Raw genomic sequence first — 23,734 nt, 5'->3', positions numbered from 1 at the left:
ATGAATGTACAGTCTTTTTCTTCTGGAAAATGGACCAAAAGTATTGCTGACTCAATTTGTTCACAGTGTGTACACAAATTTTATGTCAAAAAGGACAAAAGTCTCCCTTGAAGTTGTAAGGATAGACAGACCAATCATTTCATGGAGCAGTACTATTGTGCACAGCAAATGGCTTTATTTTACACCATATAAAACTTAGAGCATCAAATATCACCCGATAAATTGACTTATTTGCCTTGGGTGAAAATGACAAGAACGATTTTGCAGAAAAAGAGGGGAAAAGTGGGCAGTATGTGTGTATCTTCATAACAGTAACTTCTGTTGATGTGTGGTTGTAATACATGCTGATGGATCTTCTCTAATGTGTGCCATCATCTCCCTAAAGACTCGCAGCTGTGTCCTGCTGTCATTTGCTGGTGCTCTGGCTTGGGTTCGGAGATAACCTTGCAGGTCATTGCAATAAACAGAGATGCATCCTCCCTTTGCGTCAGAAAACAATGTAAACACGGATAAATCTGCGAAAAGAACATTTCCACAAGATTTCAGGTCAGTGTGCTGTATGAATATCCAATCTTCATTAATCATCACTGATGTAAATTATAGAGCATCGCATTCATTACCATTGGTGTAATTACCCCAAAATCAAAAGAAAAGATAAAAATACTGTATACTAAGTTATATTTTTCATCAAGAAAACAAAGCCAATTTTTAGGACCATTACTGTTTTTGCATTGTGACATTAGCTGTTTCCAGTTATTATGGTATATATAATGGCGGGGTTGTCCGTACGTGTGTAAATATTTTAACCTGGTCTCATGACAGGCCGTAATATTAGAACAAGATAGCGGGGGGGGTGGTGAGGATGCGCGGAAGATGCTGGGCGTGTCGGCAGTGCAAACGGGGCTGATGCTGGCTTGGGAGATCTTGCTGTGGTGTGTCGATCGATTGTTTCCCTGGAGGCGAGGTTTGCTGGTGTGGTCGTGGGGGTGGGGGATTTCCAGAGGCGTGTCCATTGTCTGGAGTCATCGGAGGGGGAATTGTTTGCCGGTCCGCTGGCGACCGGTGTGGATTTGGGGCATGCCTGGGGGCAGTTGGAGGATGTGGAGAACAGTGGTCGATGGAGTGGGGGGACAGGGTGTGGTGGAGATCCTGCTCGGCGTGGCGGGCCGTGGGCTGGGGTCGGGCCCTGATCGGTTCTGGCTGGGTTTCTGGGATCATCAGGTGGGCATCTTGTGTTGCACTGGGGGGGGCTTTCTTGGAGGGGCCACGGCATTTTCTTGGACTTTGTGGTCAAATCGGGGAATGCGGGAGACTTTTGCATCGGCGGAGTGTCGCTTTTGCACTGATGTTCCTGGCCGGGATGGGAGTGGATGCTGGGGATGGCCATGGGGCATTCACATGCCTGCAGTGGGCGGTGTCCTTCGTGAAGTCAGTGGAATGAGTAAGACATCTTGTGGTACTCGCGTTGTGGCCGGGTGGGCTGGCTCGCTGAACATTCGCTTGACTGTTTGGGGAGATATGGGGTGGGCATTTTTTTTATAGTGCTTGATAAAGATGGCACAGAGTATGGCTGCTGCGTTGCAAGCTCCGACACAACATTGCAGTTTTTTGTTTGTTTTGTTTACAGTTCTTGTGTTTTTTGTCTTGGATGTTGTCTGCCTTATTGTATATGACAGACAAACGCTTTTGGATATTGGTTCTGCAATTGCACACCGAAAACCAGACTTCAAATTCCTCAATGCTGACCTGCTGTTTACAAACATGCCAGCGGAGCCCTTTGTCTGGGCTGCCCGGCTGCAGAACCACAGAAGGAAAAGGGGAAATAGAGCTGGTGTTCTCAACAGAGTAAGACGTTGTGCAAATCTCTGGACAACAAGCTCTGCGAGTTGAGAGCACGGATCTCTTTCCAACGAGAGACGAGGGACTGTTGCATTATCTGCATTAACAGAAACTTGGATGTCTGTGGAAAGGCTTTTAAAGAATTCTATCTTGATCTTTATAGTTCCACATATTCATCTATTGAAGTGGATATTAGAAAATTTGTGGAACCATTAGAACTTTCTAAACTGTCGGCTAAGCAAAAAAATTATCTTGATTCTGAGATAACCTTGGAAGAGCTTGGTGAGGCCTTGCCTACAGGCAAGGCTCTAGGCCAGATGGCTTTGCCGCTGAATCTTTTAGATCTTGTGCTACAAGACACAATTCCGGATCTATCTGATTTTTAAAAAGGACAAAGATCCAAGCGAGTGTAAGAGTTACCGTCCAATTTCACTGATCCAGCCAGACGTTAAAATATTGTCAAAAATGTTTGCTGACCGATTAAGTAAAGTTATGACATCTCTTATACATATAGATCAGGTGGGGTTTATTCGGGCAGAAGCTCTTCTGATAACATTAGGCGTTTCATCAATATCATGTGGTCAGTGGCGAATCATCAGACTCTGGTTGCTACCATCTCACTTGACGCCAAAAAGGCATTTGATAGGGTAGAATGGCTTAATCTTTTTACGATTTTGGAAATGTACTGGTTTGGGAATATTTTAATTGGATGGTTACTTTATAGACATCCGGTAGCAGCGGTACAAACAAATGGATTCATTTCTGATTATTTTACTTACAGGGGCACCTGTCTGCTCGTATGAATGTAACACATCAAATGAAAGTGTTTCACAGCTGTTCAAATGCACTTTGGATTGCATCATTAATATGTATAAATGTTTTCCATCTGAAAAGGACTGAATATTAAATGAAACAAACAATAAAATGCTAATTAATCTCTTCAGTAATCAATCAGTAAAAAATACTTTTTGAATGTAACTGTATTCTAAATACCAATGATTTAAATTGTAACTGTAGTGGAATACAGTTACTTATATTTTGTATTTTAAATACGTATTCCTGTTACATGTATTTATTACTCCCCAACCCTATATATATATATATATATATATATATATATATATATATATATATATATATATATATAATATTCAGTGCATTCAGATGGAAAACCGGAGTGGTGGTGGTGTAGTGGGCTAAAGCACTAAACTGTTAAGCAGAAGGTTGTCGGTTCAAACCCCACAGCCACCACCATTGTGTCCTTGAGCAAGGCACTTAACTCCAGGTTGCTCTGGGGGGATTGTCTCTGTAATAAGGGCTCTGTATGTCGCTTTGGACAAAAGCGTCTGCCAAATACATAAATGTAAATGTAAAACATTTATACATATAAATGATGCGATCCAAAGTGCATTTGAACAGTAGTGAAGCACTTTCTTATGACGTTACATTCATACGAGCAGACAGGAGAAGTAAGTTTGAATAAAGTTTGGAGCAGAAGAAACAGAAATAAACCTTGTGTAAATTGACAGCTTTACACTAAGCTAAAATGCTATTTCTAGCCATTTAACATGCACGTGTTACCAGGCACGATCATAATTTCTTTTTTCTAGCAAGACCTTTGATATTAGGGCAAAAATCATATATTTGATAATAATTTTTGTATTGTTTTCCTGTTAAAATATAAAGAAATCCTTAAAACAAGAATAATTTGATTCATGGGAATGTATTTTTAACATGTGTATTTTGCCTTATGGTACTGGTTTTTATAGTCAAAAAATCAAAGACAAAAGTTATAGTCAAAAAGTGAAAAAAAATCTACCAGTGCTGAAGAAGTACCACCAAGATGTCACTGTTGGGCCCTTGAGCAAGGCACTTAACTCCAGGTTGCTCCGGGGGGATTGTCCCTGTAATAAGTGCACTGTAAGGTGCTTTGGATAAAAGCATCTGCCAAATGCATAAATGTAAAAAAAATATATATATATATATATATATATATATATATATATATATATATATATATATACACACACACAGTATATAATTATTATTTATTCTTATTTGTATTTTTTGTGTGTGTATAGGCCTACTCAAGTGTGACCACAAGGATATTTGTTGAGGGTCAGGGTGGGGTTGGGATTTGGAAGGGGGAAAAGGAATAATGGGGGTTAATTATTGATTCTGTGAATATATGTTTTCCTTTTCTTTGTCAATTGAATTGTGTGAATCAATAAAAAGTGTTTCTCAGAAAGATTTACCCATTTAATAAACAGAAGATAAAAATGCATTTGTTTCAGTCATAGCAGTTTATTGCTGTTGCTTATGAAAATTATGCTTAACATGCAATTTATTTTAGAAGTTCATAACAGACAAGTTTTTTTTGCATGTGGTTGACTAGACAAGTGTAAAGGAAGCCAGATGGTGCGTGATAGCTGTGTAAACCTCACTCCCCTAAAATCAAAAGGCACACTAACAACTGACACTAGAGGCTGTAGCCTTTTTCCTACTTGCTAGCATCTCCACCTCCCATGCTGGAGTGACATTTAAGAACAAGGCCATAAACTTGATCTAAATCTCATTTTATCTCATCAGCAAGGCAGTCAATGTTTTACTCTACATCTTCATGAAATCTTTATACCACTGAATCTGTGTGGGATGAAAACAGACTCAAAATGATTAACAAACATGTGCATACTTATCCATCAATTTGATAAATGTTGCAAATGTATCTTGCAATCAACAGACAAATGCCTTTCAACTTGTGCTGTGAAATTCTACATTAAATTAATGCACTGGGATTTTTACAAATAGAGACATATTTGTGAACACAAATGTTCCCTTTTGTATAAATGTATCACAATTTTTGTATGCAACCAAAGAAAGATGTTCCAAATCAAACACAAATTGTTCTTGTGAAGCATTGAATGTGCATTTGTGGAACAAGAGATACACATCTCTTTGTGTTGATTCCCTTTGATTCATACGTATTTTGAGACTTAATTTCTGCTAGTTTTGCCTTGTATGATCACGCTCTTTGTTAGCATGCCTGCCTCCCATGCCGGAGACACTAGTTCGAATCCCGCTAGTAGCAGGTTGAGTAGGACCGGTTACAGTGGTGCCGTGACCTGGATGGGAATGAGGTTTATGGGGGTGAGTGTAATGGTAGACAGTTAGTATGTGCTGTGTGGTGTGTGTAAACGTCTGTCCCCTGTGGGTGGCTGTGGCTCAGGTGGTAGAGCGGGTCGGCTGCTAATCGCAGAGTTGGCGGTTTGATTCCCGGCCCACATGACTCCACATGCCGAAGTGTCCTTGGCAAGACACTGAACCCCAAGTTGCTTCCAATGGCAGGCTAGCACCTTGCATGGCAGCTCTGCCGCCATTGGTGTTTGAGTGAGTGTGTGTGAATGAGTGATTGGGACACAGTGTAAAGTGCTTTGGTAACCTCTAAAGTGCAGACCATTACCCTGGCATCAAGAGGGCAACCGACTGAAGCGAATATGAGAGGGGAGGGAAGCAATAATGAACTGTCGCTTGTAAGTGCTCTCGTTAAGTGTCGAATTAACACTCTCCTTTTCCAGAGATTCGTTTGTGCCATGTCCCCATGCGCAAACAATGGGGAAGCAGGTAATTGCAGTGCCAACAAGATGAGCCATGATTATTTTTAAACAAGCTTTAAAGTTTAGATTTAGGAAACATGCTAAGAAATACTGGCTTCTCCAAAAACAATGCTACAGCCAGTATATTCTACTTTGAAATGTCCGTTCTGATTGTGTTTTGCCCTGTGTGATCCTGCCCACTGCCCATTCCCCTATAGTATTACGACACCCAGATTTGAAATAAGTTAGTGGGCAAACACAGCGCGTTGCAGCCATTGAAGCCAGCAATACATCTAGCTAACATTGACAGAGTTATAAAAAAATCCACATGAGCTGGTTTATAATTTGAAAACAAAGAAGGCTGTGAAAAAAACCTGCACTTTTTATCCTTTTGATCTTCATTCAAAGAATTCACAAAAATCTATCCTTTAATAGAAGTAAAACAATTTAAAGTGGGGAAATATCTCATTAGTAAATAAATATTTTTCTCCAAAAAACATTTGCCACAATTATTGGCACTCCTAGAAATTCTTATGAGTAAAATATATCTGTATATTCCCATTCATATTTTAAATTTTTTACAAGGACTAGGAATGTGAAATTGTCCAGCCATGACTTCCTGTTTCACAGGTATATAAATATGAGGTAACACAAAGGCCAAATTCCCTTAATCATCAATCACAAAGGGTTAGACTAAAGAATATAGTTCTGATGTGCGGCAAAAAGTTGTTGAGCTTCACAAAATGGGAATTGGCTATAAGAGAATCCACCACCAAGTTCCAGTCAACTGGAGATGTTAAGAATCGGGCTGAAAAGGATGTGTCTGTATATTGTCTCCACACACAGTGAGGAGGATGGTTTAAGTGGCCAAATAATCTCCAAGGATCACAGCTGGAGAAGTGCTGAAATAAGTTATAGGTCTTGGGTCAGAAAGGTCACCACATGTTGTTTGGGAGGGTTTCAAGAAAAAAGCCTCTGCTCTAATCCAACAACAAACTCAAGCATCTTCAGTTTGGCAGACACTACTGGAACTTCAAATGCGACTGGGTTCTATGGCTAGATGGCAGCAAACACCAGAGATGGTTTGGTGCACACAGAGATGAAGTAGTACCCAATGCCCACGGTTAAATGTGGTGCTGGATCTGTTTTTCTGTTTCTGACATCTTGTTCGGATACATGGCATAACGGACTCTATCAAATACTAACAGATACAAATTCAAAACCTGGCTGCCTCTGCCAGAAAGCTTAAAATGCGCCCTTGTTGGATCTTCCAGCAGGACAACGATCCAAAACAAACATCAAAATCAACACAAAAATGGTTCAGTGACCACAAAATTAAGGTTCTGCCATGGCCATCCCAGACCCCTGATCTGAACCCCATAGAAAATCTCTGAGGTGAACTGAAGAGGAGAGTCCACCAACATGGACCTCTGAATTTGAAGGATCTGAAGAGATTCTGTATGGAGGAATGGTCTCAGATTCCTTACTAGGTGTTCTCCAACCTCATTAGGCATTATAAGAGAAGACTCAGAGCTGTTATCTTGGCAAAGGGATGTTGCAAAAAGTATTGAATAAAAGGGTGCCAATAATTATGGCCAATGCATTTTGGAGAAAAATATTTATGTAATAATGAGATATTTCCCGTTTCAATTGTTTTACATCAATTAAAGGTTAGATTTTTGTGATTTTTTTTAAATGAAAGATCAAAAGGATAAACAATGCAGATTTCTTTTACAGTCTTCTTTGCTCATATTTACCAAGGGTGCCAATATTTTTGGCCACCACTGTAAGGCTCATTGCTCGTAGCCATTGTCAGTTTGCTCGTTCCTGTTGCGTGTCCTCAACCGGGCAACCCGTGAGAGCTTCAAGTCTGGGGAGGAGTGGGCGGGGAGACAACTTTCTCCAATATTTTGAATATGGACTTTGAATTTTAAACGCTTGATGTCAATGTTACATATTGCTCCTTTAAGATTAAAACAGCAGATGCTGACTGGTGCCAGAAACAACACAGTCAGTCAGGTGTTAGAATCCTATTATCTAGAAGCTACTGACATGTAAAACAAATGCATTGTCACCAGGACTTGCACTCTCAAATGGACTTTTTTTGCCTTTTAAGATATGAGATTATCTTAAATATGAGATGAGAGAAATTGAGAGAAATCAATGAGCGATATTGAGACAAACCTTTGACCCTTTCTGCTGATGTCAGCCTCTGTTTGCTTGTAATGTGGACTGCTTGCTCATTGACCGTGTGAATAAACCACGCCCTGCCTGATGGTATTTCTGTAAAATGAGACTGCCATCTACTGATAGCTGCTTTGCTCACCCAAAGTTACGTGTGGATAGTGCAAGGCAAAACCAGCGGAAAGGAAGTCTCAAATTACAAATGAATTAAAGGGAATCGACACATATAGATGGCAATGAATGTGTGTGTATCTCTTGTTCCACAAATGCACATTCAATACTTTACAACAATTTCTGTTTGATTTGGAGGATCTATCTTTTTTTTCATACACAAATTGTGATGTGTTTGTACAAAAAGGAACACTTGTATTCACAAATCTGTCTCTATTTCTACAAATGATACATTTCATAGATAGTTGAAATGCATTTCTTTTTTTTTGGAGGGTTGAAATACACATTTGTTAAGTTTTTTCAAATTATTGGGTAGATATGCACACATTTATGAATACATTTAGGACTTATCCATTGGTAGTTGGTGTGTGAGAGTCAGCAATGGTAAAAACAGCTAAACAAAAATCGCAAAATTCAAATGAATCAAACAGAATCAACACAAATAGACATCAATGAATGCATGCATGTCACTTGATCCACAAATGCACTTTCAATACTTCACAAGACCATTTTGTGTTTGATTTTGAACAACTTCCTTTGGATGCATACACAAATTGTGATACATTTATAAAAAAGGGAACATTTGCGTTCACAAATATGTCTCCATTTGTACAATACCAGTGCATTCATTTAATGTAGAATTTCACAGACACAAGTTGAAAGGCATTTGTCTGTGGATTGTAAGATACATTTACAACATTTATCAAATTGATGGATAAATATGCATGCATTTGTTAATCATTTTGATTCTAATTTCATCCCATAATTACGCCACAGGAAATTCAAGCACTCCTGAGCATGACTGTAACTGTGGTTTGGCAGAGCGAGCATTAGACACACTACCATGACAACTGAAGTATGCTTCAGTTTCCTACAAATGAAGGGAAGCCAGATCTGATCTGTGTTCTGCTTCCCACACTCCCAGATGTGGGGCAGTGTCACGATCATCAGACCCTGCGCTGTTGACATGATATTTGCATACTTTTATATTGGTTTCCCAAAAACGTTGTGTTCCCACAACCAGACTGTTCAATTGATCTTCTCTGCTCTAAATGATTTCAAATCTCAGGAATTACTTCCATCAATCTTTCTGATCAAATGAACAGAATAATTACTTTTGTAAGAGATAAGTGGTTGGTCTCCGGCAACCTCATATAACCACGCTGCAGAGCGGTTGATAAGACTTTTGGTGAGATCCGATCAACTTTTCTGGTCCACCTTGTAGCCACTCACATGTTGCTTACAAATGAACATTATGAGGCCCTTTACATCAAATGCTTTTTTGCGTCAGCTTGAGGTGTTTTTATTTTTATTTTTTATTCTAGAACACGTTTAGTCTAAATGTTTCCTAAGGCTCCTCTACACACTAGAGCCGACTTTAATAAAAAACTTTCAGGGCAAAAACCTTATTTACTATCCACCAGTTTAACAGTGCAATCTCTATGCTGGAAAAGCGCTGCACCTTGTGTATTTAAGTAAATTATTTTCAGACGGAACAAGCTTCCATATAAATGAAGCTTAATATGTAAATGTATGTATGTATGTATATATATATATATATATATATATATATATATATATATATATATATATATATATATGGGCGGGTTTATGATTTCTGAGGCCCCAATCAACCAACCAACTTTTGAAAAAGTTTGCTTAAAAAATGACATAATTTTTTTTAAAATCATAATTGTGAATTTGTCCTATAATCTGTACATACATTTAAAATGTTTAATGAAATGAAAATCAAGTTAAATGTAATTAATGCATGTTTTCCCGTTTTTACACAGATATAAAAAGAAATATTGACCTACATATATTTGTACAAATATATATATTTTTGTGAACAGGGTGTGCAAAACCTACTACTTCAACCAGTAACATTTAACAACCAGGAATTTAGTTGGAATTTATTCCTATTATAATTCATCAATTTATTGTTATCCAGTTTGTCATTATAATATGATACAGTATTATTATTATTACTTTGAGGATTTGTTGTATACAATAGTAAAATATATTCCTGTCTTATTTACTTTCACCTGGAGCTTATATTCTGATGCTACAATATATTGTTCACCATGTTGCAAAAGGCTGTACTTTAAGTAAGCATCATAGGCATACATAACAGTAACAGTAAACGTACAAGGCACGTACAATAGTGTGCCCCTCAGCACACTAGAGCAGAAAGGGAAAAAACATGGCCATTTATCAAGTGCTGAAACTTGTTGAACATGCTTGTTCAAAATGTTAAATCTTTATCACACCTGCACTAAAAATAGTCTAGATGTAGTCTAGAAACAGAACGCTGGTGCCTCAATATATGTATTTGAAGTTCTTATTAACTTGAAACAGTGTATAAAAATGTGCCAGTCACTGCATAACACACTGAAGAAACACTGAGACACGGTACAGCAGTCAAGGACGTTAGTCTTGCGCGTTTACATAGGAAAACAATGAAAAAACAGAGCAGACGCACACAATAACATTTTTGGGGTGAACGGCCCCTAACTCATCTGTTCATGCATATCTGAGCATATGAGTGAAACAAGGCCTATATCTTTTTTCATAAATTACAAACCCAAAGTCCTACTGACCGGAACCCAGCAGCTTCTAACGTGAACCACACGCTGAAAATGGCATGTTTGCACTTGTACCAGAACAACATGTCACCTCAAGTGGTTTTTGCATAGCTTTCCTACTGGGGTGGGGACCCTCTCGGCGTCCGGAGTCATTAACATTGCACTAATACTGCAGACATTAAATAAATTTTTATGAAAGAATTGCGTAAATCTTCTAGTTTAGTCAAGTTCACTTTTGGCATTTTAAAGAGCCGGTTCAGGTTCCTGGATCACAGTGGTGGTGCAATTGGCACCAGTCCTACTCGACCTGCCTGATAAGTGATTCAAACCAGCGATCCTTGGTGCCATGAGTTATGGCCTCTAGCCTCGGTCATTAGTGCAGTGGTGGCGTAGTGGCGGTGGTGTAGTGGCTAAAGCACAGGGCTGTTAATCAGAAGGTCGCAGATTCTAACCCCACAGCCACCACCATTGTGTCCTTGAGCAAGACACTTAACTCCAGGTTGCTCCGGGGGGATTGACTGTAATAATTGCACTGTAAGTCGCTTTGGATAAAAGCGTCTGCCAAATGCATAAATGTAAATGTAAATGTAGTGCATCTCTTAAGGCCAGGAGAGAGAGGTTTACACACTGCACAGCTATCACGTACTAGCTGGCTACCGTTACACAATGCTGTACAATCTCAGTTAAGTATTCCAGATCATGGTAATCTGTTGCATTCTCCACAACCTGCCTGCAAGATGGGGAATTGTGGGGTGCAAAAAAATGTTTCCCGCTAATTTATACAATTCCTTTAGTGCTACATCAATGCAGTGTGTTGCAAAAGAAGAACAGGAAAAACAAAAGCATTGACAAAAGTGACCAAATGTTGAGAAAAAATTCTGTTTTGCTGCAACCCACTCTGAAGGTGACCAGATTTGCTTTCAGAAATCAAAGTATTCCCATTAGATTTCAAACTGACCTGGCTCCCCCTCCCCCATAATGCATGAAATGCATTCCTATCCATCAAACATTTCGTCACAGCTTTCTCTAGTGTGAAAGCATCTTAAATCTCGAAACATACTCTATACAAGAACCTGAACGCAAACACCACTAGCTGCACAAGTTTGATTTCATATACAGTTGCATTCTGAAATGTGTCAGTTTGTGAACTTATGAAATTAGCAAAGACATTTGAAGTATCTCTATTGGACCCTTGATTACTAAACTTTGCTACCGACTAACAAAGTAAAGTACTTTGCTTTTGCAGTGTTTTGGCCAAGCATCTACGCCTGCGTACTTGGGTAGAGTATGTTTATGGCCTTAGGGGGAGTTAGCATGTTCTGTTTCTTTTTCTTTCTTTTTTGTTTTCGTAGAGAAACACCCTAATTTTCTCCTTTTCACTGTGTATCTAGATGGCTATGACATGATGAGCGTTTAAGAACAGGCTTGACAATTTACAACACTTCAACATGCATAGACATAGCACAAGCATCATAATATTTCACAAGTACATTTAAGACATTCAAAGGCACATAAAAACTTAAGACACAAAGAACAGTTCTTTTAAATCATTTGTTTGCACCTACCGATCGCCACCACATTGTAGTGCGTATGCAAGCAAAAACTTTACAATTATTTACAATCAGAATCTCCCTTTGCATTCTGACAACCTACATACACTAAGACACAATTATGTCTTTGACTTGCTGTTGCATCATCATAAATTAAAGCACAATAAATATGTAGATATAATAAATACAAGTTGAAACTTCTACAAGTTTGTATTCCTGAACACTGACATTTGAGGAACTGCTCATCTTGAAATGTAGGAAACCACGCCACGTGATTAAGTTGATAATAAAAAAATAAAAAGTCACAGACTGCATGGGAGAACATGCAATGTAACCAATGACCAGGAAAGCAGAACCCCCATAAAGTGGAAACTTGAATGTGCAATAATCATGGAATGACTGCTTAAGGTCAGTTTCTGTAGAGAAAATGGCTTGTCTTGTTTTACTGAGTATCTGACAGTCTAGCACAGAATATCCTCTTTGAAATGCTCCATGCACAACATGCACCACTGAAACATGCCTTGAAAAATTGTTGACAATGCCCTCAATTTCCAAACAATTATTGCAGCAGTTGAGGGAACAAGCCAAATCCCTTTGACCTCACAGTTGGGTTTATCTCACTCTCCCAGTCAAACAACCTCAGGGGGTTTCTATATTTGTTTTTACATCAGCAAAAAAACACAAATTCCCCTTGGACACCACAAATCAGTTAAGATGTTTTTGGATGGATGGATGGATGGATAGACGGATGGACGGATGGACAGACAGATAGACAGATCACCCACTGTGTGAATTCCGTAATTCCAATCAGTTAGAAAATATATAGTTTTCCAAAGCATGCGGTAATCGAGAGTGTTTTCCTTTTTCAGAGGAGGAAAACGCTGTTGTAGTGTGGATGAAGCGGAAACCTAGTGAAATCAATGTATTTTCAGACAAAAATGTATTATTGTGGACCTGGCCTATGTCAGAGCAGTCTAAAGGCCCTGGTATATTAACGGCGAAGTTCTTCTTCAAGTCAAAAAGAAGTTTGACAGTTCAACAACAGTTTGTTGTTTGTAAACATTCATACACCGGCCACACAGGTGGAGGAGGAGATTAGAAGGGCATTTAAACATGAGGACACATAAGAGTACATGTAGGGGGCCTGGGTAGCTCAGTGAGTGCTGACTACCACCCCTTGAGTCGTGAGTTTGAATCCAGAGCGTGCTGAGTAACTCCAGCCAGGTCTCCCAAGTAACCAAATTGGCCCAGTTGCTAGGGAGGGTAGAGTCACATGGGGTAACCTCCTTGTGGTAGCGATTAGGGGTTCTCACTCTCAATGGGGCACGTGGTAAATTGTGCATGGATTGTGGAAAGTAGCATGAGCCTCCCATGCTGTGATTCTCTGCGGTGTCATCCATAGCGAGCCACGCGATAAGATGCATGGATTGACTGTTTCAGAAGCGGAGGCAACTGAGACTTGTCCTCTGCCAACCGGATTGAGGTGAGTAACTGTGCCACCACGAGGACCTACTAAGTGGGAATTGGGCATTCCAAATTGGGAGAAAAAGGGAAGAAAAAAGAAAAGAGTACATGTAAAACACCTATATCACCTAATGTGACATAAAATTGTGTAATCAGTGACTTCATGCCTCATTCTATGAGTAGAATTCACATAAGATCAGTAAAAGATGCTGGATTAACCACTCAATGATAATTTAAAGTAATATATATGCAGTAGATAATGTGTAATTTGTCATGTTTACATTCTGCATTCATGGCGATACTGCGCTAACATGGTGTACATGACCATAGTATGCACCGGTTACACTCTGTTATTGTAATTTATGATGACACTAATACTACTGCAAAGATATGTGTATAAAAGTGTGTTAATGGGCAGAATACAGACAAAAGAATCGTGATAGTGGCATATCTTATTTTGGGCACATTAGATATGTGGCCGTTTTTGTTTGAAACGTCACTTCCATTAGTTCTTCGATTTCATATGAAGTACATAGGGGTCTTGAGTGTCTGTGCTGCGTTTGGTGGACGTAGCTGGAAAGTTCTAGGATGATTTACAGTTGATAATTGTGGTCTTTTTGTGATTTTGTAACAACCCTAAACCATGTATGTAGAAGTCAAGCCAACATATTACGACAAAATTTGATGATGGCTTGACACATCATCTGAAAGTTTAAACTACTTTTAAAAGTTTGATATTTGATGGTTATACGGACATTACAGTAAGAAAAAGAACCAGATAGATAGTCAGACAGAACAACAGACAGACAGTCAGAGAGAGAGAGATGAGAGTGATTGAGATGTTTCATTGATCCCCAAGGGAAAATTCAGGACTTTGGAAGTCTTTCAAAGAACTTCATCAAAACCTCTTGCTTCCTCTGTATATCCATTCTTAGATGGACCCATTCAGTCCAGAATACTGTATTCTCCAACCACACTGGAATCCATAATGTCCTCATCATGTCAAATCATCTGAACAGACTTGTTGAGATGAGTGGTCTCCACTGAGATGGAGCTGGGCTGGTATAGCTCAACTTGCCCAGGTGGGTTCTTGGCAATGGAAGTTTGAAACAAAGAATTCCTGGAGGGCAGGAAGGTGGTCTTACACAGCGCCCCCCAAAGGAAGCGCATCACCGACGGGCTGAGGATGATGAACACCCAAGGGTCGATGATGGAGTTGACAGAGAGGAAGCGCAGTGCTATAAGGTCAGTCTTGTGGCCCCCTCTAGGCTTGCCCGTGGAGTTAATGTACACACGGATCTAAACAGAAGAAGAGAGTAATTTAGAAGTGTCATCCAACATAAACCACAGATAGCATTTGGTGTCTCTGCCCCAGGCAAAGATTTTTTCTGTTGGGGCAGTTTCCGCATAAATGGAGGCTTACCATTGAAACCAAAGAGAAAGGCTGAAGCCATACGACTGTTTCTTTTAACAATGTAATGAAATCAAATTTCAATGTCAAGAAGAATCAAAAATTGAGATATTTATTTGCATAAACAGAAGTCTATCAACTACGCAGGTCTGATGGTCACTGTAAAAGCCAGTAAATAAACACACTGGCAACCACTCACAGCACACTTGTCGGTGAGTTTTGCACAGACAGGCACCACTCACATTTGTTTTAGGAAAAGTATCTAATTTTAATCTTAAAAACACTTCTTCTAATTTAGCAAAATACATTACTAATCCTCTCTGTTATTTAATATCACTGCTTGCCAGCATGTGAAGTTCATCTGATGTTTGATCAGATGTGAACACTAGTCATAATAAAAGCATTATGTAGAAATATGTGTTTCTCTAAATGCTGTCTGGCCCAAAGCGTACTTTTGACTTTTGATTCTATCCCAAGAATTTCCAACCATATTCAATCTAGCAAGTAAGAATCCATTATATTTGTTGACATAAGACACCTGCTCATTTATCAGTATTAATGACCACAACTTGGATGTGTTTTATCTCATTTACAAGATAGTGTGTTTAATTTGGATTACCTCTCAACAGGTCATTATTACTCTAAACAACAGATAAGACTTTAAAAGGCAAGATTCTTATCTGATAAACGGTCATCTGTCCTATTGATTTTGAATGTTAGAAAAGAAGCTTTTACTTTTAACTAAGATTTTCATTGAAACTATTCCATTCCTTGTGTGGGAACAGTCTCTAGGACTGTTAAGATTTTTGGTGTGCAGAAAAAACTCAAAAACATAAACCTTTTAACTACAACACAGCCTGCCAAAGCCAGGGTTTTCTCTGTATTTCACCCATGAAATAAGTAATGCATAAAATTACTCTCTTGATGTCTTCATTCTGGATTTCCCAATAAACGACTCATAAGTATCACTTTAAAAGCCTCTTGGTCAAATCAGAATAAATTCTCCTAGATTAACAGATTATACTATAATACAGATAATACAGAAATGATTAATCTTATTTTCCAAAGTCTCATCTTTGTTTACCTTTGCTCCTAATCCTTTATTAATATAAAGGGGCAGTCACATTACTCAATCCTTTCACTCCCATTCAAACGCATCTGAACGTGGGAGATCGGAAATGCAAGCTCATGCAAAGACATTTTGCACTATACTGCAGAGGGAAGTTCAAGTTTGGTGAAATCTGACTTGAAGACATGTGACCAATGAAAGATCAAAATGTCACACGCTGACCCCTTGGTTCAATTAAAAGTATACATATTTCAAAGCTATTTGTTTTATTAATGTTGGAAAGTTAGTAGAATGTATATTCTAACATTTGGAATATAATATTAGTTATTTCTGATGTATTAAAACCAGAACCCCTTGTGTGTGACATCATATCCTGGTCTTTTGCACTGTTCAAAATAGATTTGCATGCTCATAGCCTGGTGTGATCAAGCTTAAGCCTTGTTTTTTTACTCTCTCCCTCTTTCATAAGTGGTGGAGTGGTGGTGGTGTAGCGGTCTAAAGCACATAACTGGTAAACGGGTAATCAGAAGGTCGCTGGTTCGATCCCCACAGCCACCACCATTGTGTCCTAGAGCAAGGCACTTAACTCCAGGTTGCTCCGGGGGATTGTCTCTGTAATAAGGGCTCTGTAAGTCGCCTTGGATAAAAGCGTCTGCCAAATGCATAAATGTAAATGTCATAAGAACAATATTTAAAAAGATGGATGATAGTTATTTCTGATGTATTAAAACCAGAACACCTTGTGTGTGTGACATCATATCCTGGTCTTTTGCACTGCTCAAAATAGTTTTGCATGCTCATAGCCTGGTGTGATCAAGCTTAAGCCTTGTTTTTACTCTCTCTCTTTTATAAGAACAATTTTTAAAAAGATGGATGAGCAATCCATCCATCCATCGTCAACCACTTATCCTGTGTACAGGGTCGCAGGGGGCTGGAGCCTATCCCAGCTAACATTGGGCGAAAGGCAGGGGACACCCTGGACAGGTCGCCAGTCCATCGCAGGGCCACACATAGACAGACATACACTCACACTCACCTCCACACCTAGGGCAATTTTTGGAGACACCAATTAACCTAGCCTGCATGTCTTTTGGATGGTGGGAGGAAGCCAGAGTACCCGGAGAGAACCCACGCAGACACGGGGAGAACATGCAAACTCCACACAGAAAGGCCGGGGCAACCAGGGTTTGAACCCATGACCTTCTTGCTGTGAGGCGACAGTGCTAACCGCTGCACCACCGTGCCGCCCGTATGGATGAGCAAATATACATAAAATGTTATACTTTACCAAATAGTTCCATTTGCTCAAGATAATTATTTCTCACAGATGACCTTAAATAAGTATTATTAACATACTGATTAAACTTATTTCACCCTGCATTTCAAAAACTACTGAAGGTCTGATTGTCACAGTAAACTTTAAAGATGAAGTTTGTCGTTTTTTTAAAAGTTAAAATAATTTGCCTATTGCAGCTTTATATGCAGCCATTTGTAGGGTGCTTCCATGAAAAGTGTAAACACTAATATATCATATGTTTTTTTAGCATCCCGACCAGCCCAACAACATTGTCTTAACCAATATAGTAAGTTTAGCAAAAATGATACAATTAACCTTTAAAATATTTCCACATATTTTCATCATGTTTACCCAATCCAACATGTTTAGTCAGTGGGTTGCTGGGAACTCAAATGGGAACTGAAATGATATTGCTTCTCATTTATTCTGAATTGTATTTAATAAACTCAGATCAAACCAGTGGGCCAGAGGGAGCCACACATGTTGAATTATGTCCTTCGCCTACTGTTAATAATTAGCTTTAAATTAATAATGTGGGCACTGTTGTTCCAGATCACTGAAGGGTGAGTTAGGGGTGAACAGTTAAGAGTCTGGTTTCAACTGCAGAGGAAGACTGCAAGAGTAATTGTGTTACCATATAAAAGCAGACCTACTAATCTTTTTGCACCCAGTGTGTTTGTGTGCTAGCCACCGTCTAATTGCCTTTCACAAGAATTGTGTGATGCCAGGATCAACACATGCCAGCTAACTCCGTTGCAACACAAGCTATGAGGAGATCATGAGATAACAGCACGGGCTGCTTGAAGTCATGTGCGCCACCAAGGTCTTGCAACCCTTGAAATCCCGGTCCCTGTGTAATGTGTTGATCTTTCATGCCTCCATACACTGATAATGCCATTTCCATACCACATCCATAATATGCACTCAAGCTTCTCCAAGACAGATCAAAACCTATTAATTTGTATAACCATTCCTGTCTATTAATACACTGAGAAGTAAATATGTGGTTACTATCTGGAAACCATAGCATATCCATCCCCAGTAACTAATAAAGGAGACTGAAAACCTTTTGTTTGCTTTTGAAAGATGCTATCAAATTAACTGGTAGTACATCATGCTTTCTCTAAAAAGTCGTAAAAAGACGAGTATGCACTGTAATGTCTCTTTTCTATAACCTCATAATAACTTGCACAGACACAACACTTATTTATATATTGCAGTATTTACTATATAATTTAACCCTTTAAAATGTGTATGTCTAAAGACCTACAAAGAGACTTTATTAGAGGTTTTATGCATTACAATAACAAAGCAAATCTATCATTTCCCTACAGTTTGTGAGCTGCTGTGAATGACTTTTATCAAAAAACAACAATACTAGTATTCTATTATCATGAGTTTCAATAATGTCCGTACGTTTTCATGTATAAAAAAACTGTGTGCATATCTATTGACTTCCGTAAAATGTTTGTGTTCTAAGAACACAGCAGATCTATCTTTTTTCTTACAGTTTGTCGACTGCACACCAGCATATAGTTAAAAAACAGGAGCTGATATTAAAAGTCGCTTTACATATATTTAACACAGATCTAGTAATCTGCTTAAATTGGCAAAAAGAACCGATCAATCTTTTACCTCACAAGCATAATGTAAAAAGAATAACTTAATGAAGACTCAAGCACTGACATAAACTCCACTTACAATGTGTGCTTAAAAGAAGGATTGTCCTTTGTTTTTTTTTTTGCAGTGCATTTCATGTAATACTATGGAAGAGGATTAGGGCCAAGCAATAATAAAAAAATAAAACCATCTCGAGATTAAAGTCATTATAATGCGAGATTAAACTCGTTAAATTTCGCGAAAAAAATTGAAATACAATCTTGAGAATAAGTCATTATAATGCGAGATTAAACTCGTTAAATTTCGAGAAAAAAGTCGAAATACAATCTTGAGAATAAACTCATTAAATATCGAGAATAAAGTCATTATAATGCGAGATTAAACTTAACGAGTTTTTTCTCGAAACACAACGACTTTATTCTCGATATTTAATGAGTTTATTCTCAAGATTGTATTTCGACTTTTTTCTCGAAATTTAACGAGTTTAATCTCGCATTATAATTATTTTAATCTCGATATTTAATGAGTTTATTCTCAAGATTGTATTTCGACTTCCATCCATCCATCCATCGTCAACCGCTTATCCTGTGTACAGGGTCGCGGGGGGCTGGAGCCTATCCCAGCTAACATTGGGCGAAAGGCGGGGGACACCCTGGACAGGTCGCCAGTTGTATTTCGACTTTTTTCTCGAAATTTAACGAGTTTAATCTCGCATTATAATTACTTTAATCTCGATATTTAATGAGTTTATTCTCAAGATTGTATTTCGACTTTTTTCTCGAAATTTAACGAGTTTAATCTCGCATTATAATGACTTTAATCTCGATATTTAATGAGTTTATTCTCAAGATTGTATTTCGACTTTTTTCTCGAAATTTAACGAGTTTAATCTCGCATTATAATGACTTTAATCTCGAGATGGCTTTATTTTTTTTTATTATTGCTTGGCCCTAATCCTCTTCCGTATAATACTGCCAATCAAGAGTGACATGCTGATAAATATCTTTCATTTGTGTGTTTTGCTTGTCTCTAGATTATGAATTTACATCAACATCAAAGCCGATCAAAACATGGATAAATAAGCATTGTTGAAAGCAACTTTGTAAAAATGAACAGAGCTGTGTTGATTAGACTGTCTGACTGACGACCTATTACGCAAGGGTTGTTTTGGCTCATGAAACTCAACCGTGATTGGCTGGATGGCTGCTCAATCAGCCCAAAGTAACAAAGCGCAAAGAAAACTGTATACAAATCCACCATTTGTACTCGGTATGGGTTTAGCTTGAAAAAGAGTGAGGGACCTAATCAAATTTTTTTAAAGAGTGTGGGGTACGTGTCCCTCACGTGTCCCCTGGCTGATATGCCCTTGCTTTAATGGAGTGTTTATTTATACTAAGTGCAAATAGCCCATCTTGTTGGCAGAGGCTATTTACACTAACTCCACCCACCACTGCTCAGACCAAATTCAAGACGGCCATGACAGATTTATTTGGGGTCAACTGCTTTGAATTGTTCGGGAGGGGGCACAGACATTAAACTGGTTAACGGGTTAAACATTTAGTGGATTAAAAGATTGGATAACTAAATGACTATTTGTGCTCCAATAGTCTGATGAAAACACAGGATTTTACAACAAACTGTACCCCCATGTGCAGCTGTAGTATCTCTGGGTATAACGACGGTGTTGTCATGCTGGAGATCTGGGTTCGAATCCTTCCCCTTGACATATTTTCCCATGTCTCTACTCTTAATATTTCCTATAATTCTACTTATGGTAATAAATAAGAGATTCCTCACAGTGATTTGGTCACAGTGAAGGTCGGGGAGTTGAGAGAAGGATTTGATCTGGATAAAATTAATCATGGTTTTACTGTAGTAATATTGTTGTAATCATGTGTTTTGGTGGAAACTATATAGTTCTGATGTACTAACCATGCTGTTACTACAGTAACATGTTAAAAGCAGTTAATAGTAACCATGTTTATTTCTGTGGTTACTATCATTTTACTAGAAAAATACCATGGTGATAATATGGTTACTGTAGTAAAACCATGGGTTAATTTTTGTATGGTGGGGTTAGGGGTAGGGGTTGGTGTAGGGTGTCTGTGGCAGTGATGCCACTATACTGTATGTTTGTATTTACACAGGGGTGTAAGAGTATCTGCCACTATATGCACTAGAGAGCAAACAGCATTTAACGCTATTTGCACTTAGTGCAAAGAAGATGCTTTTGTTGATTTTTACACTTAGTGCTAATTATTTTAATCTGCCTTATTTTAATAGATCAACAAAAAGAAGAAGAAAACAAAAGAGTGTTACGTCACTGACACTACCAATAATTCTCATCCTGTCAAAATATGTGCTAGTCTTACCATTAAAGGCAGTGAGCATATGACAAATATGACTGTCATGAAGACCAGGAGAATGAGATGTTCCACCTCCTCTGCCCATGAGAAGTACCTCCTGTCCCTTTTACTCCGGGTGTGCACAGACCCTCGGTTCTGTTTGCGCCTCCGGTTCATCAACACCAGGTGATAAACTACAAAACAATTGCATGCCACTATAACTATGATAATAAGAAGCATCACAGTAGCATAAACATTGGCATAAGCCTGGTCCTCCTTCCCCTTGGGATTCATGGCAATAAAACACCACGTCCCGGGACAGTATTGCACATATTCCCCAAAGCCAGCGAAAGGCATCAAGCAGAAGAGAAAGCAGAGTAAATATATGCAAGGGATGGTGATGTATCCACGGCGCTTGGTGACATGTCGTCCGTAGTGGTAAGGGTACCCGATGGAGAGACACCTCTCCAGCGCCATGGTGAGCAGGATGAAAAGTGTCGATACACTGAAGAAAGTCATAGCAAATCCGAAATATTCGCAAACCGCGAGCGTCTCACTCATTCCGACTAAAGTGGTGTTCTTTAGATACGCGACTTGGACCAAGGGGCTGATCAAGCAGGTCCCCATTAGATCCGTAACGACCAATGTGGTCACCAACAAATGGAACAAAGACTGGCGCTGTCGGTTCCTCTCTTTCCTCCGGCGGAACTCCAGGAGAATCAACGCGACCACGTTCCCGAGCACTCCAGCGGCGAACATCATGGCACTGATGGCCGGACTTACATTCTGCTCCACGTTCAGTCTGTGATGACAGGTGTCGCTCTCCATGTCCAAATTCCTACAGTGGATATGGACACAACTTATCCAATCTTTTCCAACTCACGATTTTTATCCTCTTGGAAAATCTCCCCAAAGTTCTCCAACTGCATCGTTTCCTCGACCAATTTAATTTGGCATAATTACTATCAGCTAGACCAAGAAAACTGCATTGAATTCTTTACTTTGCGCAAAACTGGCACATTCTCTTGCCCAGGCGCGGGATCTACAGGGTGTGAGGGTGGTGGTACACCATGAAGTTCTTCAAGCATTCTGAAGAGAATAGATCCACGTGTTTCATTGCCTCTAGGGTTATACAGAGTTGCCTATTTTTGCCTATCCCATGTTCTCGCAGGCAAAGAGGCAGTGAGTGATTGTTGTGTGTGCCATGCGTTCCTCTGCTTCTCAGTGATGTGTGAAGTTGACTGATGAAACAACGTCATTGTCTTGTTGCCACACCCTCCACATAAACATACAGACACAGACACAGCAGTAAGAAATTCAGCCTTCACATTGGCTTTACTTCCTGATGGGGTGTCTGAGATTATGCATAATAATAACGTAGGCCTAACAAATTACTGAAAGCTACTCTTTTATGGTCTCTTAAAGGGATATTGTGGGTACAATACAAATTAAGCTCAATCGATAGCATTTGTGGGACAATATTGATTACCAAAATATTTAATTCGACTTGTCCCTCTTTTATTTAAAGAAGCAAAAATCTGGGTTACTTGAGGCACTTACAGTGGAATTGAATGGTAACCAATTTGTTATATTAAAATACTCACATTTATAGCCACAAGACAGAAAGGATATCCGTGTAAAAATTATTTTTGAGTGATAAAATTGCTTACTAACCTTTTCTGTGTAAAGTTATAGACAATTTTACAACTTTGTTGCCATGACGATGAAAATGTCAACAAACCCTTAAACCTTAAATCTACTGTAAAAATGACAATTTCAACAAATACACTGCTCAAATAATACATGGGTTAAATTTCCTTAAAATTAACACTGTTAAGGGCTACATGGGGAAAATTATTCTTATAATAAGCACTGATTTGAATTGAAAAACACTTTAAGTGATCTTACAAGGATATGCTATTTGCATTTTGCACTTTCATTAGACCACAAATCTTACATTTTCTTTAAAAGAGCTAATCAATAGCATTTAATATCAAAAACTGGTTATACATAATTCTTTTGACTAATTGTTTTACAAATATAGCAAAAACAAAATACATGTTCCCTATGTGTAATAATACTCAGAAACATTTCCTGTATGTAAATAAACCAAGATACCCTCATTTTCACCAATATCCATTTATCTTCCCTTTCTTGCACCAATTATTACTTCCTTTAGACTATATCCGGCTATATGTTCTTTAAAGCTGAGAGAATTTTACATAGCTTTCAGCATGGGCTGTAACTATAGATCTGAGCTGATTTAACATGCCACTACATGTTTGTCTCACTCTTGCCAGAAGTTTTTTTTTCTCATTTTACTTTAGGTCTTCCTGGTCCTCTTTGCACAATGCATGTTTTTATGTATGATGTGCGAAACAGCTTTTATACAAAACAGACAGATAAAACAAAAAGGTTTTGACACAACTTGCCATATCAAATGATGCAGAATCTCACAAGTAAATAAAAAGGCTATAACATTTCAGTTGCAGACCAAATATAACTTTTAAAACACTACCACTAACAAATCAAAAGAAAACAAAACAAACAATGTTCATACTGTACCATCTTTGTCAGTGGCAAAATATTCAACACAAAACAACATA

General features: G+C 38.6%; 1 protein-coding gene across 1 annotated transcript; it reads right to left on the bottom strand.

The window, feature by feature from the left end:
* Positions 1–9,605: 9,605 nt before the first annotated feature.
* On the bottom strand, positions 9,606–22,334 carry LOC127662570 (prostaglandin E2 receptor EP2 subtype-like). The gene is made up of 2 exons (XM_052153814.1): positions 21,156–22,334; positions 9,606–14,685 (listed from the first exon to the last, which is right to left on the bottom strand). The coding sequence occupies exons 1-2, from the start codon at positions 21,954–21,956 to the stop codon at positions 14,389–14,391; spliced, it is 1,098 nt and encodes a 365-aa protein (XP_052009774.1). The 5' UTR covers positions 21,957–22,334; the 3' UTR covers positions 9,606–14,388.
* Positions 22,335–23,734: the final 1,400 nt, after the last annotated feature.

Source organism: Xyrauchen texanus, chromosome 22 (genome assembly GCF_025860055.1).
Source record: "Xyrauchen texanus isolate HMW12.3.18 chromosome 22, RBS_HiC_50CHRs, whole genome shotgun sequence".
Taxonomy (NCBI): Eukaryota; Metazoa; Chordata; class Actinopteri; order Cypriniformes; family Catostomidae; genus Xyrauchen; species Xyrauchen texanus.
Note: the sequence above shows the minus strand (reverse complement) of the source record. Positions and strands in the feature narration are given on the sequence as shown.

Coding starts and splice junctions, on each gene's coding strand:
- LOC127662570 (XM_052153814.1), bottom strand. CDS start 21,956: ATGGAGAGCGACACCTGTCATCACAGACTGAACGTGGAGCAGAATGTA. Junction 14,686..21,155: donor TATGCTCACTGCCTTTAATG/GTAAGACTAGCA, acceptor TCTTCTGTTTAG/ATCCGTGTGTACATTAACTC.